Below are 25,041 nucleotides of genomic sequence, written 5' to 3' on the forward strand. Positions count from 1 at the left end.
TGAATAAATGATAGCTGTAAGTAGAAAACATAACAGCATATAACTACGGACTGTCTTTTGTTCGTGTGATGGGCACAGTCGGTATCTTGATAGTATTTTTGACATGTAAAAATCTCTATTCCTTGTTCGTCACTCTGGAAAACAACAGGTCTCAAATTATAGCGCATGCGCATTAAATTGTTGCACAGACCATTCTATCGTTAGCAAGTCACTCTGTATACAAGATGTATTGTTACTATTTTATGCATATTAATTGCACATCTTCCTCTTCTGATAGTAAGTTCCAATGTCAAAAATTTAACACCTAATTTATTTCGAGGAACGAGTAAATATAATTAATTCAACGAAACTGAAACTTTTTTTCTTTAAAGTGGTTGTATTTTTGGCATGAAAGTACCACATACTAATTGTAAGAACGAACGGTGCACTAGATGAACTATGTGAATCGTGCGCAACAACTTTTATTATAAAAATTAAGATAAATGAGCAATAAAAATATGCAAGGTCCATTGGCAGCCGGCCGCACAAGTGCAAGAATTCAATTAGCTTCTAATCCCAGAGGTATTGGGGTTTGTCCTTCGGACACAGACACGTTGGGCCAGTTAACGCATATCTTGATATCTTGTCTTTGCAACTATATAGTAGCAGGTGGTGATGACTTGCCATGTGCTTATCAATTCTAAGAACAGTAGCCGCGTGTGCAGATGTGTTACTTTGTTTTAGCGTCTGTGACATTTAAAACGTGTCTTCTAAGAACAGTAGCCGCGTGTGCAGATGTGTCAGTTTGTTTTAGCGTCTGTGAAATTAAAAACGTGTTTTCATGATCGAAAACAAGGAGTCCAATAAAATTGAAAAATATTAAATCGGAGGGCTGAGGAAATCTCCAAGATTAACTGAAAAGTGAAGCGAAGTAATACTCAAATACGTCACAAAATTACAAGTTTTGTTGATCATAACAAAATTCATCAATTGTGACCCATCGCTGTTCAGTGTGAAGTAATAATTATTCTTCATTTGGTACAATTAATGTAAACGATTTTGTCCGCGAAATTGGATTCTGAATTTTTCCGTGATACCCTCTGACATATTATATATATGATGTTGCATTTCTAACGATTGTCTTGATTATGTAACGTAGGATTAAAATTATTCTTCAATGGTCATAAGAAAGCTTTGTGCTTACATTAGAATTAAACTTCCAAGCAAGGCCATTATTTTCAAATCATTTGGAAACATGAAACAAGTTCAAAAGCACAGTAGCGGCTTGTAATTCCCTTGGTTTACAGTAGCCATATAGAGGTGTTCTGCAACTTACACGGTGAATTAGAAATTTGGAACGAACGTTTCTCAACATCAATATAGAAAAAACTGGATTGATAATTTTTTTGCTTTACTATTGCAAGTTGCCTGCATTATTTGTTTTTAACCGTAGTGCGAGTCATTGTGAGCATTTTCGATTTTAGTAAATTTCTTCATTCATTTATCAGAATTCAGGTATTTTTGATTCTTAAAAGGTATTTATACATACTAAATTGAGGGAAAGATTGAAAATGAATCAATTTTTTTGCTTTGAGAATTCCGGTGAATAATATTATTCATGCCAAATTGAGCTTTACGAAGTCTTACAAAGCATAACTATCTAAGGAAAACCGTTGTACCTTAGGATACTTTTACGATTAATTTTTATAAAATAGGAAATTTTTAACATATTGACATGGATCTGGTATTACCTTTCATGACAACAGTTTCACTTCAAAACATACTACCACATGTTTGTTCAAGTAACATAATTCTTGAATAAGGGAACTTGAGTTTTTTCCCCAAATATTCTCTAATTGATAAAATACAACTCTCGTGTGTCTTGAAACACGAAACTTTACGGTAGATAACATTCACTACACTCCATTATTTCTGTGTTTAATGACTCTTGATAGATTCGTTTCTCATCTATTTGATCTGTTTATATTCTACGAAATGACGATATGTATCGATTTGACTCGATTCAAGATATACTCTTTTCAATAGTTACCTACAACAGTTTTCCCGAACACGTTTTGATGCAATTACCTTATTTACCTGTAAGATATGAGAATGAGCATTTTCTCAAAGTGAGAATGCGTCAGCTTGAATTTTGTAATGATTTTAATATCATCTTATTTTTGCATGCCTAATTTAAACCAGTTTCACATTTTCAAGTTCCTGCTTTAAGAGAACAGGAAGTTATTGTATTCGTTACAGGAAAAAAATTCCAAGCTGTCGCTGTTGCTTTACTTTTGAAGACCCTGCATATCACGATGGATTATTTCGAATGGATTTTATGTGCGTGCGTGTATGTATGTGTGTACATACGGAGTATTTCTCGTTAAACGGACAAATCAAAAAATTTCACCATCTTTTTTATAATCAGAGATTTTTCTTATGGTAGACTCTCTCCGGAATACTCTTTTTCCAGTTCCCTCTCATTAACATCCATGAGTATGTTATATTTTTGATGCGATTAAGATATCAATCAAAACATAACATATATCGCATTAAATAGTTCATGGAAAAAAGGAACACAAATCTACTTTAACTCGCCTATCTCGGTAAAATATTTTTTCTACTCAGCAAGAATGTTGAGTTCTACGATGCCAATTTTTTATACGTTTCCAATATAGGGTGTCCCAATTGAAAAGAAGCATTACGTTTTCAGCCGACCTAATAGTTCAATTGGCAAATGTGTCCTATAAAAGTTGTATGGTTCAAAGGGGGACACATGAAGAATTTTCTTTCTGCGGTCCAGCATCATAATTGGTGATGCTGTAGAGGATGGACCAGTTTCTTCAAATGGAATCATACATTTTTGTTTCAATTAAAATATTCCTTATTCAAAAATGTACAACTTTATCAGGAGTTTTTTTTTCATAATATGAATAGTTCGTGAGATACACCAAAAAATCAAATTCTGCAACACACGAGGAGGTTGAGTCTTCCGCGCCGCGTGTGTGCGTGTGTCTGCATGCATTTGTGTTGCGTCGTATCTGACCTTCTTATAATACGACACAATAACAATGTTCTGTGTCTTACCTTTTCATAACACAACAAGGACATACGGGGCGCGGACGACTCAATCTCCTCGTGCATTGCAGAATTTGATTTTTTGGTGTATCTCACGAACTATACATATTTATGAAAAAAAAAATTTCTGACAAGGTTGTATATTTTTGAATAAAGAATATTTTAATGGAAACAGAAATGTATGACTCTATTTGAAAGAACTGGTCCATCCTCTACAACATCACCAGCTAGAATGCTGGACCGTAGGAAAAAAATTCTTCATTTGTCCCCCTCTGAACCATATAATTTTTGTAGAACACATTTTCCAATTGAACTATTAGGTCGGCTGGAAACGTAATGCGTCTTTTCAATTGGGACACCCTGTATATTGCCAAATACCCTGTGAAATTTACAGGGAAATCAAACGTGTCACATTGAAAGAAAAAAAATTACCCATTTTTTCGCTGAAAATATCCTTTTTGATGGCATCAAAAATATAACATATCCTTATATTGCATTGAATAGTAAATGGAAAAACATAACTTTTTTATGCTGAGTTTTTTTGCCGGACTTCAATCTTCCATCCGTATACAGGTTTGAAAAAGAAAACATTTCCGAAACAAGTAGATTAAAAAATCTGAAATAAATTCACAGAGAGTACCTTTATACTACTATATGTATAACCGATTATGGAACAGATCCGAGAGGAAAAAAAAAAGTGGCTGAGTTGGCGGAGAACGCCTCAAAACGATTCAAAATGAAGTATCGATATTGAACCACTACTCAATGTAGGACTACCTCATGATAATTTGAAGAGGATACCTAAGTCTTGAAATTAAAAGAAAACAAATGATTTTTTTCCTGTTGAATATTCTTGCAATGTTAACTTCGAAGAATATTTCAAACCCAATATGAGCCGAAAATTTCGAGATTTGACGATGTTACAAGGTTCGTTATTTTGAGATTCACGCCTTATTAAATCAGGTTTTGCAGCACAGGACACGCAAAAACGGCCCCAACTGTCCACAGATTACAAAGATTGGGTGTAGAACATAATCTGGATGACGAACGACAGCTGTATAGCTTCCACTGACTGGTGACGAGACGATAATATTTTACATCGTAGAAGATACGTATCAAAGATAACGCGATTATTTGTAAAGTACATTTCTCGATACAGACTGATTATTACTTTGAGTAAACGTGATATTATTGACATGACCTTGTGCGATTACATTGGAAACAGTAGTTATTTTGAGTTTACAATAGCTATTTTCACTTGGATGAACCATTTGGAAATGATAATGACCTGAGCATGTTTTTTTGGGTGCAAAATGATTGTTTTTCAAAAACTGAGCCGGATAGAACAGTTTGTGAGTGATACTTTAGTAGGTAACATCTCTGTTAAGCAGGTCTTTTTCTCCAGCCCTTTGGCGTATACGTAAAACGCATTTCTTACCATTTTTTGTACAATTTTCCACACATCCGCGTGAGATTTATTACCTGCATTTCATGTTATTACGTGTTAACTGATTGTGAACGTTACTAGCTCTATATTCGACCGGTAATCCCACTAAATCACAGGGTGGCTTGAAGAGTAGGTCCTCCAAATCCGATCTGTTTATATTGAAGACTGCACGTTCCTTGAGTATAAAGTTCTTCTCACGATCGATGAAACATTGCACATCCAGGATTATCTTCACATTGTAGAGCGTTGTTGGAATTATGTGTTATTTTTTTTTTCTTGTGAATACTGGTAGGACTGATTTTTGGCTTCTTGCACATACGCTTTAATTCCCTCACGCATGAATTTTCAAGAAGTGCAGCAGATTAATTTCAAAGATGCGGAGGGGTTGACATGGATTATTTTATGGTACATAACTGCACAAAAATTCAAATTAGTTGAATTCTCCACCGCTTTTCCTGCAAACGATTTTCCCTTACCATATTGTGCAATTTACGAAATTTCTGCAGCTCTTGAAAAACATAATGAAGACATCGCGGCGGTGCCGAGGTGGTCTGTCGCGAATTCGCTGCGCTTGAACGCATCCAAGGCTCACGCCATAATCCTTGGCAACATTCCTTACGTCACCAGGCTTATTGACTATTCAGCTTTATCTGAGACAATGTTGGATGGTGTGCGCATACCCCTTTGTTCGTCGGTTCGCGATCTCGGACTTCTTATCGACTGCAGACTCTCTTGGAAAAGCCAAGTTGATGCCATCTCGAACAAAGTCCGCTGCACATTCAGGCAACTCTCGGCGTCTCGCCCCTTACTTTCTGCGCAACTGCGGAAAAATTTGGTCCTGATACTGGTGTTTCCATTTTTCGACTACGCGTGTATAGTGTACAACGACATTTCTAGCGTATTAAACACAAGACTGCAGCGCCTGCTTAATGCGTGCGTGCGTTTCGTTTGTGGCGTGGCAAGAGATGTGGACATCACTCCTCATCGACGTAGTTTGGGCTGGCTGACAGTCGGGGACAGGCAACTGTATTTTGTGGGCTGTTTGCTTTTTTCAGTTTTTCGAACTGGCTCGCCGAGTTACCTTAGACGCCTATTTACCAATCGCAGCATCACTTCGTGCTGCTCCGCCAGGCGGGAAAGAACCGACTTTGAGATCCCTACTTTTGCCACGGAGACCTATAGAAACTCCTTCTCGATAGCCGATATCTACTTCTGAAATTCAATTCAATCTACAATTAGACACGTAACTTCTTATCCAAGTTTGAAGACTGCACTACGTCAGTACTTAGTAGATACCGAGGGTCTCCGTGATGTTTACGCCTGAAAGTAGGTTTCAAACAAGGTTCAAAAAATGAGCGTGGCATTGAGATGATAAATGGTCAGAATAGTCCAGACGAATAAGCTATAAAATCGACTGACTTCTATTCTGGAATAACGTAGGTTAGCCGATTTTTTTATAGGTTCATTAGAGACGGACAAACATATTTTCACCCATGCCCAAAAAAGTTAGGTCCGGGTTTGTCCGTAACGATTGTTTAAACTTTTGAGACCCACATTTTGTTAAATAACATCTTTGTTATGGGTCATACACGAAAACTGTTCAAACAAAAGTTGTTCGTCTCATCATTTTCGATAAAACAAGCTGTCGTGAGATCAATTTTCTCTATTTGTTTAGTTGCAAAATGTAAAATGCCGTGGAAAAAAAAAGTTACATTTCTTGTTATAAATTGATGAATAAACAATGTGTGGCTTTGAAACTCATGGTACAGGTAATATGAAGTGTCTTCGCAATTATCGTGCAAGGCTTTTTTGGCTGTGTTATATAGGTGAGCAATAATCCGCGACAAGCCAAGATCCGTATATCGGATGCCCTTTCTTATGTGATTGGCCCACGAGTTGCAAAAAAAGCATGGAATCAGTTCGTTACTAGTACTTTCCATAAACGAAAAAAAAAAATTTTTTTATACACGAAAATCTCAATTTTTGGGCGACTTGAAATTTTTTGCTTTTAAACAAATAGCGATATCTCCGAGAATATTCATATTATTGTAAATATTGTGATGGATTGTACTTGCCCTTCATTTTATGAGTGATTTAAAAAAAAAAAAAAAAACATGAATATCTTCATTAGAACCGGAGATAACGGTGTTTAAGTGTTAGTTTGTTTATTGTTTTCGTAATTAATACTGGGGGAAAAAAATATCAGCTATCTCTCAACACCTCAAGGCATCGCTGTGAATTTTTTCAGGTCTCTAGGTGCGTTGTATCTAGTAAAAAAAATTGCTCAGCAACGTTCGTCGAGCGGCGTTAGTCGGCGGAATGAAGCCGGGCGGCGTGGTGCGGGGCTCGAGGCTTCGCGCGCCCGGCTGTTCTCACCGCTTAATTAACAACTCGATAAGTCCGTTAATAATTATCGTACAAAATTTTTTTTTTTTTTTTTGAACTATGCTATTTTTTTTCTCAACAATTCGAATCTGTAATTAGATTTTTAATATTTGTAATATTTTTTTTTCTTTCGGATTTTAGTCATATTCTTAGGAAATATTGCTATAAATAACTTTAGATATATAATATCTGTGAATTTTAAGATAAAATGAAATTAAAAAAAACTTGATTAATGTGGTGTGAGTATGTATACATACATATATACATATATAATGGAAGAGCGAGAGAGAGATTCCAAGCGTTATAACGGGTTTTTGCTTTGAAATATGTATTTTCCTCATATGTATATATATATTTCTATACATTAGACTCGTCCAAAATTTAAAAAAAATCTGAAAATACGTAGGATAATGGTAGGAAAAATGAAACTGATTTAAGCGTCAATTATATTTAATGTTACTATACATAAAATAATGTTGAACATGTGACCATAAACATCCATCCATATTTTTTTTCGCTCGAAATTGTGTATACATATTATTTTATATGATAAAATTATTTATTACATTATTCTGTTATATTAACCCGTTATAACGTTCGGAATCTCTCTCTCGCTCTTCCATTATATACGTATACCGGGACAATCTCTTGAAACTATACATATAATGCGCATGCGCGAGTTTTATCGGCTGCTCGGGCAGGTTGACCACTCCGAGTTTCAGCTGTCAAACTCTGTTTCTGGCGGCGTTGTAGTTCATACGAATTTTTGAGGTTAGAATCTTAAACAGTCGAGGTAGTGACTCGGAAAGTTGATGCTAATGCTCTTTGAAAATTGGCTTTATTCGACTAAAATGAGAAATCTGTTTAAATGTTGGGTGCTTGGAAGAAAGGCAGCAGGTAGGTGCGAACACTTTATTTGATCATTTTTATTATTTCGTACATTAGAAATAACAATGGAATTTTTATCTATCAACAGGTGATACGGCTAAAATAATTACATCTCTGATATTCACTGTTATCTGCCCATTCAATTTGTCAGACGTACAAAGATCATCGCCACTTTCAAGCAACTAAGCAACTTTCTCACTCTTTTGTGATTTCAGGCGGTAATATTGAATTTTATCATTTTCGAAAATGAGACATTAAACCGAGCGTTCAAGAAATTTAAATATCTCACTATCTGTAACGGAACTGTGAATCTTTTTTTTCTTGAAAATAGTTCAACAAAATTTACGAATAGTCGATAGTCAATGTATTTTTTCTGATTAACAAATTATTGCTACTACTATTTCAAATTTCCGAATGATTATCAGAATTTATTTCGCAAATTTTCAATGATGTTCGATTAAATAAATGAAGGGAACCTAATACTCAAATTGAAAATTCAAGTAACATTAGATTTATTAAAATGATTTCTGTATTTCATGTTAGTGCGGTTCGAAACAAAGAAAATCTAATCGAAAGCGTAGAACTCAGGAATGTAAATCACATCCTGTGACACAAGTTGAAAATCAAGTTTCTCAAAATGCGCCTCAATGTCACAATTAGCTTCAAGGACAATCATGTTTTAGAGTAATGTCAATTTTAAAGTAATGTAAAGATTGTGTCCCTTGTTCCATCAAAATAAATGAATATCTAATTTTTAACAAAGTTTACGAAGATTTTTTTCCAAATAATTTAATCCGATACAATATCTTGTTCATAGTCCTCCGAACATCACCTTCTAACAAGGATATTTGGAAAGAGTCCCTTTGTTGCAGAAACCATTATAAAATTCTTGGTTTTCAATTCGAGCTATTGAATAACTCTGTGTTTCAGGTTCCATTTTCAATCTCAAAATGGGATTTTTTTTGCTCCAGATAATGCTAACATGAAATGCAGAAATAATTGCGGTACATGGAAATTCACAAGCTTTCAGTCTTAGCGTAGGACCCTATAAAGAGTGTAAAATTGAATTTGGTTTCAAGTTATCGTGCAACTAGCTAGCCAGATGACACCGTCAACTAAGATTAAATTTAAAGACATTTTTAACTGAACTTATTTAACAGTTCTAGATTTAGATTGATTCAGTTTGCCTAGCAAAATTCAACCCTACAATCTAATTGAGGACTTGAAAAACTATTCATCTGAATTCAATGCCAAAGAGAGTAAAAGTAAGCTTCAAAATAAGATATCAAATCAAATGGTATAAAGTTTGAAAAACAATGCTGGTCAATAATAATGCTTAAATTACAATGGTGCACAGAATGATTCCTCGGTAGAATGAATTGGCAGCAACGGTTAAGTAACAAACTTATCGCTATTGGCTCGATCAAAGTAAAATGATGGAATATTCAGCCATTATGATCTGTAGTATATCCCGCTCTTCAATTTTGCCTCAACTGATGTTAAGAAGGTGGCGATGGCCTGATAAAATTCACTCTGGCACCTGATGTCTGACGAAACAACCAGGTTCGATGGTGCTAATGATTGCACCGCTCGAGAAACCAGGATCCTTGCCACCTAAACGTTTTGACCATCAGGTAAGGCATAATTGTCCTCGTGTTAATTAAAGTTTAAACTTCGAGCCTGCTGAAAAAAAAACGAATTTTATCATTGAATCCATGTTAAAATATTGTCATTGTCAAAGATCACGTAATTGGAAATTTACTTACATGCTTCCATGCCTGACAAATTTAGTCCCGCTTTGACAATGAATTATTTCGTACCTGAAAATATTAGAAGCTATTATTATCAAACAGGATCTTTCGGTATTTTTGAAGGCAAAAAAAAGGCAGCACTTTTTGAAAGGCAACCAATGGCCAGACGAGGGGTGATCAGAAGAGTGGAGATTGGTCTCCCAGTGTTATCGGACGATTGTCTTGTAAGTTATTGTTTTGTTTCCTAATTTTTCATTAATAGCATGATTTACACTGTAATATTAACTGTTGTTCTTTTTCTCTTTTTATTCTTGGATATCTGGTGAACCCTCTTTGTTAACGGAACATTGATTATTGTACAATGGAGCTGCAAAAACTTTGTCAACTAATCAATGATGTCGGCGAGGGTTTTTGTGAGTATTGCGTCGGGTACGTTTTCTGTTAATTGCTACTCTTTGTCCTCCTAAGCTTCGTGTTTAAGATGAATAATTTCTTTATTCCTTGTTACTCATTTCTTTTATTTATTTCATGTTCATCGGCACTAATTACTGACTTCTCGAGCACTGCACCGTAACGAATCTACTCTGGAAATATCTACTGGGTCTCAACCATTCATTTATTTTTAATTTTATGTAAATAAAGAATCTGTTCACAATAAACATTGTTTTTACTTACCTACTTCTGTTTGTCCAGACTCCCACTTGTTAATGACATTTCACTTTGAATTTCAGATTTCTTCTTTCAATAAATAACACCCAATTTCTGTATCATTTGATATTTGCTTTTCCGTTAAATTCTTTATTACGTCGGTTGAATATCTTCCGAAATCAACCACGGTATTGCTGAACGATACTATTCTTCTTAGACAATTCACGCTACGTAAAAATAAACAGCAGCATAACCTCAATCCACGGCTTTACGCGCGAGAGAATTACAGCTTTTGTTTCATTTTGTGTACGTTGGCGCCTTGCTCAGCAGATGAAAACATCACCGCGGCGCGATCTCCCCGACCAATGAGATTAAATTATTTGGCGCATGCGCGTTATATGTATAGTTTCAAGAGATTGTCCCGGTATACCTCGGCGAATAACGATCCGATTTGCTTGTAATTTGTCGGAAAATACTCTTGAAATATTGTACTTTTAGAAAATGGGAAAAAATCGATTTTTTCAAAATTCTAACTGGACCTCCCCCTTTAAGTTAAACTATAAGAAGTGTCAATATATCTCCTTCTAAAGATCCCGAAGTCTGGTCTCTTCTAATTATTCGATTAACCACTGTTACGTGGGGGTGAGGGTGTACTGAGCGGTGGTAGTTGATGATTAATTGAATAATCTAGCTCCCACGTAACGACAATGAATAATAATTAAAACTAAGAAAAGACTTACCTTTCGGTAAGCCGGTAATTTGTAGGATCGTGTTGCCATAGACCTGTACAGGTCTGTGAGGTTTGTTTAAATAGTTGAGGCTATTTTATAATAAAGAAAATGGGAAGAAGGTCGCTCAAAATAAATGTTTAAAAAGATTTAACTGGTAAAAGATGAAGTATATTCTGGTTCAATTTAGTTATTGAAATATCTGGTAACAATCGATGGTGATAATTATATATATGAGCCAAAAATAACAATTTATAAAGGTTTCAAATTGAATAAAAAATCGCGTGTTATACTATTCTAGAAGATAATATTATTTGGTACCAGGAACATCTACTCTGAACGATGGTTATAACTAGCTGGTCGTGATAATTGCATTGTATCTCTCTTTTTAGATTATCTTAAATCGTTTAATATAATATATATATATTTAATATATATATTTAATCGTTTAGTCTTATTTAATTCTTGGAAACAATAAGTGGAATTTAATTGGGGGTAGTGAAGCTAGCCACAAATTCTATGCTTGGTTTTTGTGAATTTACCGAAGTAGTTTTGATTATCAAGGTGAACAAGAATTCGTCTAATTTCGAAGATTAACACTCGGATTGACTTAGCTTTTTGGTGAATCGGTCGACGAGATTGAGAGCCGTCGGATCGTGTCGGTCTGCGTCGGTAGAATGCTGGACCAGGGGCCTCACCTCAAATTTGGAAGAGTTGATGAATCAAATGATGTTGAACGTTGGTCACTTAGTCTTTGTGAATTTAGAATGATATCTTGTTATCGAAAGTTTGAAAGTGTCTGTTTGTGATTTTGATGATAAGTTAAAATTGATTGGAACGATTATTTATTAAAAATGATAGTGTAATTATTATTATTATTACTTAAGATTACCTGATTCGCTTGAATCAGGGCCGAACTCAATTTTAACTAAGGAAAATGGAATATCATAAAAATGTCTATTCACGAAATGACGAGATTTAGTAAAGAACAGAAAAGATGGAAATGTAGAAGATAGTGAGTCTTTTGCAATTAACAGAATAACTGAATGCTCGAATTTAACGAATTAGCGCGAGATTTTAGGTCGGTCACAACTAAGATTTTCCAAACGCTACTCTTGCTCGAGAAGGGCTAATCCGGGTTTACGTCCACGCACTTCGCGACTTGACAGACGAAAGACGCGGCTTCTTGGGCCCGAGGGTCCAAGGAGCTGCAGTTGTAACTAGTTACAACGGTAATTAGCCAATGAGGTGCGAGGGCGTCCTCCTGGCGCCCAAATCCACGTGGTCAGCGTTACTTCTCGCTCTTCGACGGTGTTCCGACGATTCTCAATCTCGTCGGTGACACATTGAAGATATGAACAAAAGATATTTACATGCAATGTTCACACATTCATTCATACATTCCAATAAGTAATCTATTTTAATTTGGTGGTTCTAAAGGTAGTGGTTTATCTTAGTTATTGATTATAGTTTTAACTTAAAAAGAGGGATATTTCCAGGCTGAGCGCTACTGATGCTAATTCAGCAGTCTCCTATCTCAGTTCTTGGTACCAGTTAAATAGAATAAAGTTGAACCTTATACTAGGGATCATCGTTGGTCTCTACGTGACTTTTGCCAGGAGGGGTGGAACTCGCCGTTATTAGAATATGAGATTTTGATGAAATGATATCTGTGCATTGAAGAAATTAAAGAAATGAAATGAAATGGAATTTTGAAAAAGGTACGCCAAGGCGGTACGTCGGGGCGTAACACCACCATATGCTTAGTCAAGTGGATGAGATTAAAGATTTAGGAGTGATCTTAGACTCTAAACTTCCTTTTACTCCTCATGTTGCTGAGACTATTCATAAAGCCATGAAGTCACACGGATTTGTAATGCGATCTTGTAAGGACTTCAACTCACTGCAAACTGCGCTGAACTTGTACAATGGCCTGGTGAGCCCTGTTTTTATGTATGCTTCCCCGATCTGGTCTCCTTACACCGACTGCATCTGTCGTTCTTTAGAGATGATGCAGCTCAAATTTTTCAGGCTTTTGGCTTTTAAAGAAGGTGAACCTTTGAAGCCAATAGAGCATGACTACCAAATCATTGCTTCCAGCATGAGGGTGTGTAGCCTGCGTTCCATGCGGTCATTGAATGACCTTCTCTTCCTGTTCAAGTTCTGGAATGGCTACATAGCTTGTGTTGACCTTCTACCTCAATTCCAGCTTAGAGTTCCCTTGCTTGGTCTGAGGCTTAATAACTCTCTATTTGCTGTTCCTGTGCTCTGGCGACTTTAGAGACAGGGTGATTGTCGCTAGACTAAGCCTTTTAGGTAATGCTAGCCGTTAGTGGCTAGACCTATTCAATGATTCGTGAAGTTCTTTTACATCCAAGGCTCGTAGTTTGGTGCTTGCGTACGCTTAATGTGGCGCCTCTTATTTTTTGTATGTTACCTGTTTCTATCTTTCATTCGTCTGTATCTATACTATGTACATTAGGGTGTCCCTCAACAGGGGTGTTTTCGAATTTGTATGCTCCCGGGGGCTCAAACGCTTCTAAATCAATAAAAATAAAAAACCTCTAAAAATTTCAGCTCTTAATATTAACTCTAAGATATTCCGCTTTGCCGCCAAAGTTTCTTATGGAAATAACATGTAAAAGATGTGTGTTGTTCTTTTAAATTGTTCACGTTGGTAACGAATTGACCTACAAGAATGAGAAGTACATATTTTTGTAGGAAATTCGACGCTCTATAAAAAAGGTCTCTTACGATTTTTTGCCAAGTCTACTGGTTCAAAAGTTATTCGAGCTCAAAGTTTAATTTATATAAAATTATCAATATTATATCAATATTCCCGTTATCTTATCACAGAGTATACGTGTTTTCAATCGCTTACGTTTATTTACCAAATACGGACGAATTAAGCTACGCATAAAATCGTACGTGTGCTCATTCAGTTCCGAAAAATTTATTAGTTGAGTGTAACGATAAAATTGTTGTGACTTAATACTCCCATCAGAATTTTTATTCAAACAAATTATTATTCTCGGGCTGTGGAATTTTGAGGTTAGTCGGTGAGCAAAGTGCCAAATATGCCTCAAGTCACGTGCGCGCTCTGTTCCGAATACATTGTTCGGGCCACGGAGGGACTCTCTACTGGAGCTGTTTGTAAACACAGCTTTGATACAGAATGTGTCAGCATTAGATTAAATGCTGACAGTGACTTTGAGGCTATCCAACAGCTACGTTTTCAGTGCCCAGCGTGCTCTATCACTGACAGCTTGGTTCAGAGTTTACTAGAATCCATCAATAGTAAACTGGATGGACTGAAGACGTGTGAATCCAAAGTGGATAAGATTGTAAATGAGTTAGCATCGCTTCGGGAAGACATTGGGTCACTTAGGTCTGCCCAACAAGATACTGCCGAACGAGTTGAAACAGTAGCAAGTCTAGCTAACGACCTTGACCGCCGGCTTAGCATTGTTTAGACAAAAACAACTGGGGCAAAATCCTTACTTTCAGCGGCTAACGAAGCTGTATTACTATGTGCCGCCTGCAACCAGGTATCAAACCAGCTAATCGTCAACGGGCTTCCTGAAGCAGACGGTGAAAACCTTAAAGAATTGGCTGGCACCCTTATTAAAGCACTAGGTATACAATCGGATAACAGTGAAATTGTCAATGCATACAGAATGGGCAAAAAGTCAAGAGCTCGAGGGCTAAGTGAAAATGGAAACTCAGCGGCATCGCGCTCAATCGTCCTCATGATGAAGAACAATGACTGCTGCAGGAAAGTGATCAATGCCAAAAAAGAGAAGAAGAACCTAACTGCTAAACATGTTAACCCTTCTTTCCCAGAAAGCAAAATCTATGTCAACCATCGTCAGTCAGCCCAGCTGCATCAGCTTAGAGATCAGCTTAGATGGCGCTGTCTTCCTAAGGAACTCAACACTCGCAAGCAGTGAGAATCCTGCCGTCTACGGACCTGCAGGATATCTCACGCTAATTATTCGGGTCTCTCATAACGTCGATTATCACCAGCAAAACTGAACTCTCGGTACTTAATATCTGCTCCCTAAATGCATAATCTTTAATGGCTCATCTCGATGAATTCAGAGAATTTTTCCGCACTAATCCTTACCACGTGACTGGAGTTGTCGAAATCTGGCTCAATGACGCTACTGGGGACCAACAAGTCGAACTGCCAAGATATACCATTCTGAGGGTTGATCGGCACAATAAGGGAGGAGGCGGCGTGGCGATGTATATCAAGAAAGAACTCAACTTCCGTCTACTAAGCTCATCCGCTGGAGATGGGCAGGTAATCATTCCAGAATATTTGATAGCAGAAATCTGGGGCCCGTCACAATACAAGATCATGGTTGCTGTTGTCTACAGACCACCGAAAGCGGGATACATGTGTCTGTTCGCAGATGATATTGCACCTAGAATAGTTAACTACAAATTTAATGTGTTTTAGGGGACTTTAATGCAGATTTTCAAACAACAAATGATAAAGCAGTAAGACTGAGAGACCTCTTTGATACGTCCGGACTGAGTATTGTACCATTACAGCTAACCAATCATTCAGCACAAGCGAGCACTTGGATTGATGTATGCGCAGTCAGTCACCTAGCTAAACTTTACGCCTGGGGTCAATCAGGTCAACCTTTCCTATCATCTCACGACCTTATCTACATCTGCCTCAGATACAAACACCCAAAACCGGCAAGACGGATCATTAAATGCCTATCATGGAATGAGATTGACTCTGATGCAGCCACAGAACTGATCAATAGAAGAAAACATGAGCTGGATGGTACTAACGGTACTCAGCAATCACTAGACCAGCACCTAGACAAGCTGAATGGCCTGGTTCAGGAAATCATCAACCAATGTGTTCCAGTTCAAGAGTTTGTAGCAAAGCATTGCCCAACCCCTTGGTTAACACAGGAATTGAGTGAGAAACGTAAAGAGAGAGACAAATGCTACAGACGATTCAAAAGAAATGGCCGCTGTGAAGCATGGGAGTCTTACATTCAAATACGCAGACAAGCACAGTCTTTATGGAAAAAAGAGCAGGCAAACTATCTACAATCAGTTTTCAATCACTCAGGTCACACAAGGCAGTTTTGGGATGAAATGGACAGACTTGGTCTCACGGTGGCTTCAACAAAGTCGCGAGGGGCGCTGAACTTTAATATCGAGGCATTAAACAATTACTATGCAACAATAATTGCAGGCAGGAAGCTTCCACCGCTCGACGGCCTATTGACTAGTTTGAGCCGAGTGCAGGCCAACGAAAATTTTCATTTTACCCATGCCAATATCGATGACGTCATGAAACATCTTGCAGCTGGCACCTCCAGAGCGACTAGGATTGATGGACTATATGCGCAAGCACTGAAAATGCTGAAGAATCTGATTGCCCCGCTTATTACGGAGCTAATAAATAACTCCCTGGACACTTGCTGCTACCCGACTCAATGGCGATCGTCTCTAATCACGCCAATACCGAAAATCCGAAGCCCAGAGTCGCTGTCGGACCTGCGGCCAATATCTATCCTATGCGGCATGTCGGAAATCTGTGAACGCATTGTCTTTGATCAAATGCTTAAATATGTTGATGACCATGATATTCTTGATCCTTATCAAACTGGCTTCAGGCCCGGTATGGGCACACAGACAGCTGTCCTAAGATTTTCAGATGATGTACGTGCTGCAATAGACGAACAGATGATGACCATAGCTGTGTTCCTGGATTTTGCAAAAGCATTCGACTCGGTAAATCACAAACTGCTGTTGACCAAGCTGCGCATACTAGGCTTCTCAACGGAGGTCATTCGATGGCTATATTCTTACCTCGCAGGACGAAAACACGCGGTGAGAAATGGACAAAATATATCTTCGTGGCAAGAGTGCTGGACGGGAGTCCCACAAGGCAGCGTATTAGCACCACTGCTATTCTCACTCTTCATCAACGACCTTCCCACGTGTCTGCGCTACTGCAATCATCTTTTCTACGCTAATGATAGTGTTATTTATCTCACCTGTAAATTAAGCGAACTGGAAGAAAGTGTAACCAAGATTAACAAAGATCTTGCGGCAATTATGGAGTGGTGCAAGGAAAATAGACTCAAAATGAATGCCATAAAAACAAAAGCGATTATCTTCGGCAGCGCCTTTAACATTAATTCCATAAATGTCGATCAGCTACCAAAACTTGTACTGGGCGAGGAAGAAATAGAATACGTTGACAACTTCAAGTATCTAGGAGTCATGCTCGACCCGAGGCTCTCATGGACTTATCAGGTCACAAGAGTATGCAACTCAGCGTCAAGAACACTATACCGTCTTCGCCAATCCGTAAATGAGGTCGGGGTGTCATTGAAGCGACAGCTGGTCGTCAGTCTGGTACTCCCAATATTTGACTACTGTGCAACAGCTCTTACAAATCTAAACCTTAACCTGGAGAAGAAGTTGTGTGTTGCGCTGTACAACTGTGCCAGATTCGTACTGCGAAAACGACTTGGCGAGCACATCAATGGCCCGCGTTAATCTCGGATGGCTCTCACCGGAAAATCGTCGCCTATATTTAATAGGCTGTCTCTTCTACGGCATCCTTGTACTCAACAAAAATGCCCTGCTAGGAAAGCACATCAGACTTAATCATAATGTAGCCAGGCACAGAGATAATAACAGAACCGATATGCTAATTGCGCCAATTCCAAGGACAACTATGTTCAAAAACTCATTCATAATTACTGGCACTGATCTCTGGAATTCGTTACCGCCGGACATTACGACAGCAACAACACTGGAGGAATTTAGGACGCGATGTTTCCGTTACCTTCACGCGATGGAGCAAACAAACTACGATTAGCAGTGCCTTGACGAAATACAGTGCTGTGAGATAAATCTATTCAATCCTAGTGATCGATATTATAATTGTTTCCATATTCATAATTAAATTCTTATTTTTTATTTTGCTGTGTTAAGCAATCTGATACTGAGAGACCATACAATTAATATTACCTGAAATCTTATACGATTCCTTGTTTATTATTATTTTATTTCATTTCATTTTTTTTTAATTTAAAAAATTTTTTTTCTTCTATTTTTATATCGGTATACATGAATGTCTGTATATTATTGATATAATTAACAAAGACTGTGTACCCACTCTGTATAAATAATAATAATTACATAATTGTATGCCTTATGGCCGTTAGAGGACTTTGTTCTACGGCCAATAAATAAATGTTACATTACATTACATTACATAAGTAGTTTTAAGACATATTATAAACATACTTGGGTTGTTGTAAAAATATTTTTTCCTAAAATGATTGTATGCAATATTATACTAGCATATATAGCAAAACAAACAATACTGTATTAACAAATATCGCTGCACATACTGAATTTGAGTCAAGCCCAAACGGCAGGTATCTAAGTTATGTACAACCCGTTGTACAACAACAAAATTAAAAAAGTAAAAAAAAACTTTTTGAACTTGAAGGAAGCCGGATACGGATAATGTAAGATAAAGTCATCAAACCTATTACAACTGAACAAAGCATGATACCCAATTGTGAAACATCAAAATTGATATTAACAACATAAACAAAAACTACTGACGGATGCTCAATTTTTATTTCGACATTTACATCAATAAGTTTTCGGGTTTTACTCGATTGATATTGAGTCATTTTATAATAATTATTTCAAAAAATAAAGTGACAAACATCACAAGTGCTAAGGAATGTCGATATATGTAAGTTTGGAATATTTTAATTTCACACAGTAGTTCAATAATAAGATTAAATATTGGCATTTTTGTACATTAGTTGAAAGGTAAACACCATATAGTTCTCATGTAAAATCGTGTAAATTCATTTTGCGTTAAAGAAACCTGATGATGGTAGGCGGGGTCCTGCCGAAACGTCGAATGAAAGTATAATCGAGTGCGAATAGTGTTGAATAAAGGTTGTCAAACTTATTTAAAGAAGTGCGCCTTTACGCGAGCGCACTCATGATTGGGCGAAATATGTGCGAACTAATGTCACGATAGAAGCGTGAGAGTAGCCGAGAGATGTGTGATCTCCCGTCTACTCGTTAGTCTCAAGAAGAACGTTGTTCAGAGCAGTCAAAGAATAAACGAATATTATATTACTGTATTTTCCACTGATAAATACGTGTGCGTCTCTATTATTCCCGAATATTGAATCCTCCTACAGCACTGAGCAAATTTAACAAGTTATGGGCCCAGATGCATAACGTAGAAGTACTGAATAAAAGGGATTAGGAAAAAAAAACGCGTTCTCTCTCCGTGAGATACGGTAGACCGCGTGGCGGCTTTTCGTCTATAGCAAGCACGTGTCTTGCTGGAAGTGAAACGGTTCGTGTGTATTGAGAGAAAATGTTGGACGAAATAAATGTGAGAAACATTCCAAAATTCGATGGAACTAATTTTCGAAGTTGGAAATTCCAGTTAAAAGCGCTTTTTGTCGCGTCGGGTGTGAGTGCAGTGGTAAATGGCACCAGAAGGCTACCGGTAGTAGCTGAGCCGGCAGTGATTGCCGCGTGGCACAAAAACAACGCGAAGGCAATGGTGTTAATCTCAACCACGATCGAGACATCGTAACTTAAATCGCTTTTGACGTGTGATACGGCAAAACAAATGTGGGATGCGCTATGCCTCGTGCACGAACAAAAATCGTCGTCAAATAAATTATTTTTGACCTAAAAGTTTCACGTCAACAAAAACGTACTTTTTGTGCCGAGTCTTCGGAAGAATCTGTTCTCGGTGGGAACGTGTACACAGGAGGGGTACGAGGTAGTTTTCAAGGACTCCAGTATTATGATCTATAAAGATGAAAAATTGATGGCGGTAGGTGTATGACAAAATAACAACCTATACCGTATGTTTTTTCGAATATCCCGGAAGCGTGAAATAACAGACTAAGTGAATGTGTCAACGGTGAATTTACGAGTTTGACATGAACGTCTAGGACACATGGGAAGCCAAGCACTGTGTGATATGGTGAAGGGTGGTCTAGTTCATGGTGTAAAATTTTCGAATAGAAAAAAATTTTTTTGTGAGCCGTGCCAATTTGGAAAATCGCGTAGACTGTTGTTTGAAGAAACAATCGGGAGAAAAAGTGTAAAACCGGGTGAATTTGTGCACACAGATGTGTGTGCTCCTTTTCAAGTAGAATCACTCGGAAAAGCGAACTACTTTGTGTCCTTCATAGACGTAGCCTCAAACTATTTTCACGTATATTTCATTCGACACAAAAGCGATGTGTTTGAGAAGTTTAAAAATTACCTAGCACTAGTGTACAACAAGTTTAACCGTCGTATAAAAAGAGTGCGTGCGGACAATGGGGGGGAATACAAAAACGCAAGGCTGAGTGAGTACCTGGCGGATCGAGGAATCGTGCTCGAGACGTCGGCACCTCACACGCCGCAACTGTTTTGAAATTTGGTTATTTTTATTAGTGTAACATTACAAAAGGGACGATGAATACAGATTCAGAGAAACGTGTTTTGATATAGAGAATAACGTGGCTGCCATGTGACAATATATCACAAAGCGGAAAAAAAACAACAGAAATATAATATATCGTGCGGATGTGGCGTCATGGACTCCGTGATATGTTTAGAGCCCATGTCGACCCAACCGCGACATTTGAAAAGCAGTATTTACTTCACACTTCCACTTTGGGTTGACATTGCTTCTTCTTTTGCAATTACCCCAGCTGAGCACGCAAGTGTTCGAACCGGTTTCTGTTTAGAGGCTTTGTAAAATTATCGGCGACCTGATCGTTTGTATTTATATAATCTAATTCGAAGATCTTTTCTTCGTACGCGTTTCTAATGAAATGGTACCGCACTTCAATATGCTTTGTCTTGCGGTGAAATTCCGGGTTTTTGACGAGTTTTATTGCGCTTTGGTTGTCGATTAGCATGATCGGTTTTTCTAACACATCATCTTTGACTAGACCGCTGAACAGTCTCTTTACCCAAATTAACTCTCTGACCGTTTTATTTTCGGCTATATATTCTGACTCTGTTGTCGAGATCGACACCGATGCTTGTTTAATCGACCCCCAAACTACCAGGACTCTACCAATTTTAATAAGAAAACCACTCGTCGATTTTCTTGTGACTTTATCCCCCGCAAAATCCGCGTCGCTGTAAGCTAAAAGTCTCATTTTTTCTTGAAACCTCGGAAAAACAATTCCATGGTCACTCGTCCCCTTTAAATATTTGAGGATACGCTTGACCGCATTCCAATGGATTTTCTTCGGTGATTCACAGTACTGGCTCACAGCATGTACAGCGAATGCAATATCCGGCCTCGTAACTGTTGCCAAGTACAACAGACTTCCGACAGCCTTCCTGTACGGTGCCTGTACCGCTTTCTCATCGCTGTCGGCATTTTGCAGACTAATTGTAAGATCCTGATGTTGGTTAGCCAGAATGGCGACCGCGTGTGCGTCCTCAGTTCGAAAGCGCTACAATATCTTCCGAATATATTTGCTCTGGTGAGCGAACAGCGACCCATCTGGCATGCGTTGTATTTCCATCCCAAGTTACAAATTTAGTGGTGTGACCTTTATCTCCAGCTCTTTTTTGAGATGATTCAGCAGTTTCTCCGCTTTTTTCTTGCACGTCGTCGCTATTAACCCATCGTCGATATAGATAGCAAGCATGAATTTTTCGTCGCTTTTCTCATCCGTAAAGATACACGGATCGGCTTGAGTAGGCCTTAGATTAATCCTCATCAAGCTCTGGGCAAACTTCTTGTTCCAGCACATCGCGGACTGCTTAAGCGTATAGAGCTTTCTCGAGCTTACAGAAACGTCCCGTTCTATCACAGAATCCTTTTGGTTGGTGCATGAAAATATTCTCGCCAAGATTCCCATTGAGGAAAGCTGTTTTTATGTCGAACTGGACGAGAAACATCCCTGATGCCGCAGCTAACGACAGAACAGCTCTGATGGACGCATATTTTGCAACAGGGCTAAACGTCTCCTCAAAATCAATGCCTGGCCTTTGACTGAAACCCTGAACCACCAGACGCGTTTTGTACCTTGTACCTGAACCATCAAGCGTCGGTTTTTTTCTGAAAAACCCATCTGTTTTGCAGTATTGGTCCATCCTCCGGCGGTCTCACCAGCTTCCATGTCTTATTTCCGGCAAGAGAATTCATTTTGTCCCACATGGCTTGTTTCCACAGCTCAGCTTCATTATAGTCAACAGCTTTCTCGTACGTCAACGGGCCCTGGCCTTCTGTGGAAAAAATTTCAGCAAAATCTACAATGTATTGATTGTATCTTGCTGGTCTCTGTAGGTTTTCTCGGTTGCGTAGTTGGCGCGTTGGCTCATGTGGGCGCTCTTCCTCGAGATCGTTCTCAACATTGTTCTCGGGATCGTTTTCGATGTTATTCTCGAGATCGTTTTCGATATTATCCTCGAGATTGTTCTCTTCGTCTTCCCAGTGTTTCTCCGGACGGATGTTGACTTCGGCTTCTTCTTCTTCCTTTAATGATGATCCTTGGAAATTCTCGGGCAGAAAAGACACGTCTCGGTGTATCTGAACTTTGTTTTCCGACTGAGACTACACTCGGTATTCCTTTGTCAGATCGTCATAGCCGACAAATACCCCTTCTCTCGCTTTGACGCTCCATTTTTTTCGTTTTTGTTTTGGAATATGGGTGAAAATCTTCGTTCCAAAAATCTTAAAGTTCCCACAGTTTGGCTGTTTGCCAAACCACAACTCGTATGGTGTCTTCCTGGCTACACTGCTTGTACCAGTGCGGTTAAGTACATAGACTGCTGTGGCAGTTGCCTCCGCCCACAAATTGAGGCTGAGATCCTTGGCATGCAGCATGGTCCTCGCAGCGTCAACCACCGTCCTGTTATCTCCTTCGATAGAGCCATTTTGTTCGGGACAATATGGAACTGATTTCTTGTGTTTAATTCCCTTCAGTCTTGTAACCTCTTCCATTTCTCTGTTAACGAACTCGAGACCGTTGTCAGTTCTCAATGTTTTGACATTGACGCCGACTTCGTTTTCGATTTTCCGTAAGAAATCTTTAAAGCACTCCGTGACTTCTGACTTAGAATTTAGGAAGTAGATACTTCGATAGTGCGAGTAATCGTCTTTAATTAACAAAAAATACCTTGACTTGTCAATCGAGGGATGTTCCATGGGACCGCACAAATCTGCATGAATTAGTTCTCCCATTGACGTTGACTGAGTTTGGCTTCTTGGGAATGGTTTGCGACACATTTTTCCGAGCATACATGCCTCACAAAACCAATCTTTTTCCGCCTTGACTGAGATTCCCCAACTCCTTAATATTTTGGTGACGTGTGCTACGTTTTGGTGCGCTAGTCTCTCGTGTCATAACCTCAAAATCTCATCCTCTCCGATGTGAATATTTGCCTCCTCGAATTTTTCTTTCTCAAGCTCTGGAGTACAAACTTTAAACCTCATTTTATACAGGTTCCCTTTTCTGTCTCCCACTGCAACCACACTGTCCTTTTTTTGTAGTTGACAAGTGTGATAGTCAGATATCATAATTAGTCCTTTATCTAGTGCTGAAGAAAGTGTAAACAACTTATATTGTAACTTTGGTACAAATAGCACCCCCGAGAGATTGTTTCTCACCCATCTTGCTCCGTCGTCAGCCAAAAAATCGATTTCCCCTTTACCTGTCGCAAGGATTATGTCCCCATTACCAACTCTCACCGGAAGTGGTTTTGAAAACTCCTCGTACTTGTCAAACCATTCCTTCCTTGGGCGACATGTGCTGGCTTGCGCCTGAGTCGAGATACCACTCCGTCGAACACTTTGGCGTGGATACCGCTGTCACTGCAATAATTTCTCTCACGAAGGCTGTGCCTCGCTGAGAATTGTTCTTGTCGTTGCTTGGGTACTTCTTCTCCGTTGTTTTATCACAGTCTCGTTTCCAGTGTCCCATTTCACCACATTTGAAACATTTGCCTGGACTCTTTGAATTACTCTTACTCGAGTTTTTTCCTTTATTATACATAGTTTTTGTTGAGAAAGCGCTGTTTCCTTACGTATCACTGGCCCCGATTGATATTTCTTCCATCGTCAATCGAGCTATCAAATTTGACAAGGTGCGTTGATCCACACTTGTAGACTCCCAAGCCGTTGTGAAATGAGAGTACGCCAGAGGCAACGTCATGAGAACTTTTGTCATGACCATGCTATCGGAGAGAGGTTCTCCAAGTACGCTGAGACGCTGGGCAAGATCTTTGAGCTTCGCTATGTGTGTAGAAATATCGTTTTCCTGATCCTTGCCGATGGTATACCACTGTTACTGGAGGATATGTTCGGCCGTCTCACTTTTATTCTGAAAGATATCGTGCAACTTCTGCCACATTTTTCTGGCTGATTCGCCGCTAATAATGTGAAGGAGTGGCTGGTCACTTATCGTCGTCACAATGATTTTCTGAGCTATTGCATCCAGCTTTTTCCACGCTCGAAGTAATCTGCTGTGCTCGGCGATCACGCCTGCGTTCGCATTTGCATCCAACTCGGGCATGGCGCTTTCTCCTGTCGTGACCTCGAGCGCTTCACTTGCGAGAATTAATGTTCGTACCTGAAACTTCCATGTTCCCTAATTCTCCAGTCCCTTCATCTTTGTGATTCTCGAGAGTTCGCTATCTATTTTGGTACCTTGCACTTTTGCACGTGGACGGCTAACCTCAAAAAAACGCCTCAAGACTTTCATCACGAAAAAAGGCGTCACGGACTACGTGATATGTTTAGAGCCCATGTCGACCCAACCGTGACATTTGAAAAGCAGTATTTACTTCACAGCAAAAAAACGGCAAAGCCGAGAGAGCAAATCGTACCATTGCAGAGAGTGCAAGGACGATGTTGAAGGCCCAAGATCTACCGAAGCACTTATGGGCCGAAGCTGTAAGTAATACTGTCTACATAATCAATCGAACAACGCATTCATCGAAGAAACATATAAAAACTCCTTTCGAGCTATGGACAGGGAGAAAACCCAATCTCGAACACGTTCGAATATTTGGGTCAGTTGCATACAAACATGTACCCAATCAGCTGCGAAGAAAACATGACGACAAAGCCGTCAAA

General features: G+C 38.7%; 3 protein-coding genes and 1 long non-coding RNA gene across 7 annotated transcripts in view; 3 read left to right on the forward strand and 1 right to left on the reverse strand.

The window, feature by feature from the left end:
• Positions 1-707: 707 nt before the first annotated feature.
• The window catches only part of LOC124218731 (Na[+]-dependent inorganic phosphate cotransporter), an 80,537-nt gene continuing 56,203 nt past the window's right edge, over positions 708-25,041 (forward strand). The window contains exon 1 of one of the 3 annotated variants that reach the window (XM_046625478.2): positions 708-996. The gene's annotated coding sequence lies outside the window, so the exon portion shown is untranslated. Of the gene's footprint in view, positions 997-12,049; positions 12,239-25,041 lie in introns of those variants that run through there. The other 2 variants (XM_046625506.2, XM_069137459.1) reach the window with 2 other exon arrangements.
• On the reverse strand, positions 8,190-10,320 carry LOC138190543 (uncharacterized). Of its 2 annotated transcripts, none has more exons than XR_011176578.1 (3): positions 10,208-10,320; positions 9,544-9,597; positions 8,190-9,460 (listed from the first exon to the last, which is right to left on the reverse strand). It is a non-coding gene; the product is annotated as an uncharacterized lncRNA (long non-coding RNA). The 2 variants fall into 2 exon arrangements; XR_011176577.1 differs by having other exon boundaries at positions 10,204-10,320.
• LOC138191402 (uncharacterized) lies at positions 12,664-13,185 on the forward strand. The gene has a single exon (XM_069138150.1). The coding sequence runs from the start codon at positions 12,664-12,666 to the stop codon at positions 13,183-13,185; it is 522 nt and encodes a 173-aa protein (XP_068994251.1).
• Positions 13,982-17,447, forward strand: LOC124224767 (uncharacterized). The gene is made up of 4 exons (XM_069138155.1): positions 13,982-14,225; positions 14,412-14,850; positions 15,006-15,310; positions 15,370-17,447. The coding sequence occupies exons 1-4, from the start codon at positions 13,982-13,984 to the stop codon at positions 17,445-17,447; spliced, it is 3,066 nt and encodes a 1,021-aa protein (XP_068994256.1).

This window comes from Neodiprion pinetum, chromosome 1 (assembly GCF_021155775.2).
Source record: "Neodiprion pinetum isolate iyNeoPine1 chromosome 1, iyNeoPine1.2, whole genome shotgun sequence".
Classification (NCBI taxonomy): Eukaryota; Metazoa; Arthropoda; class Insecta; order Hymenoptera; family Diprionidae; genus Neodiprion; species Neodiprion pinetum.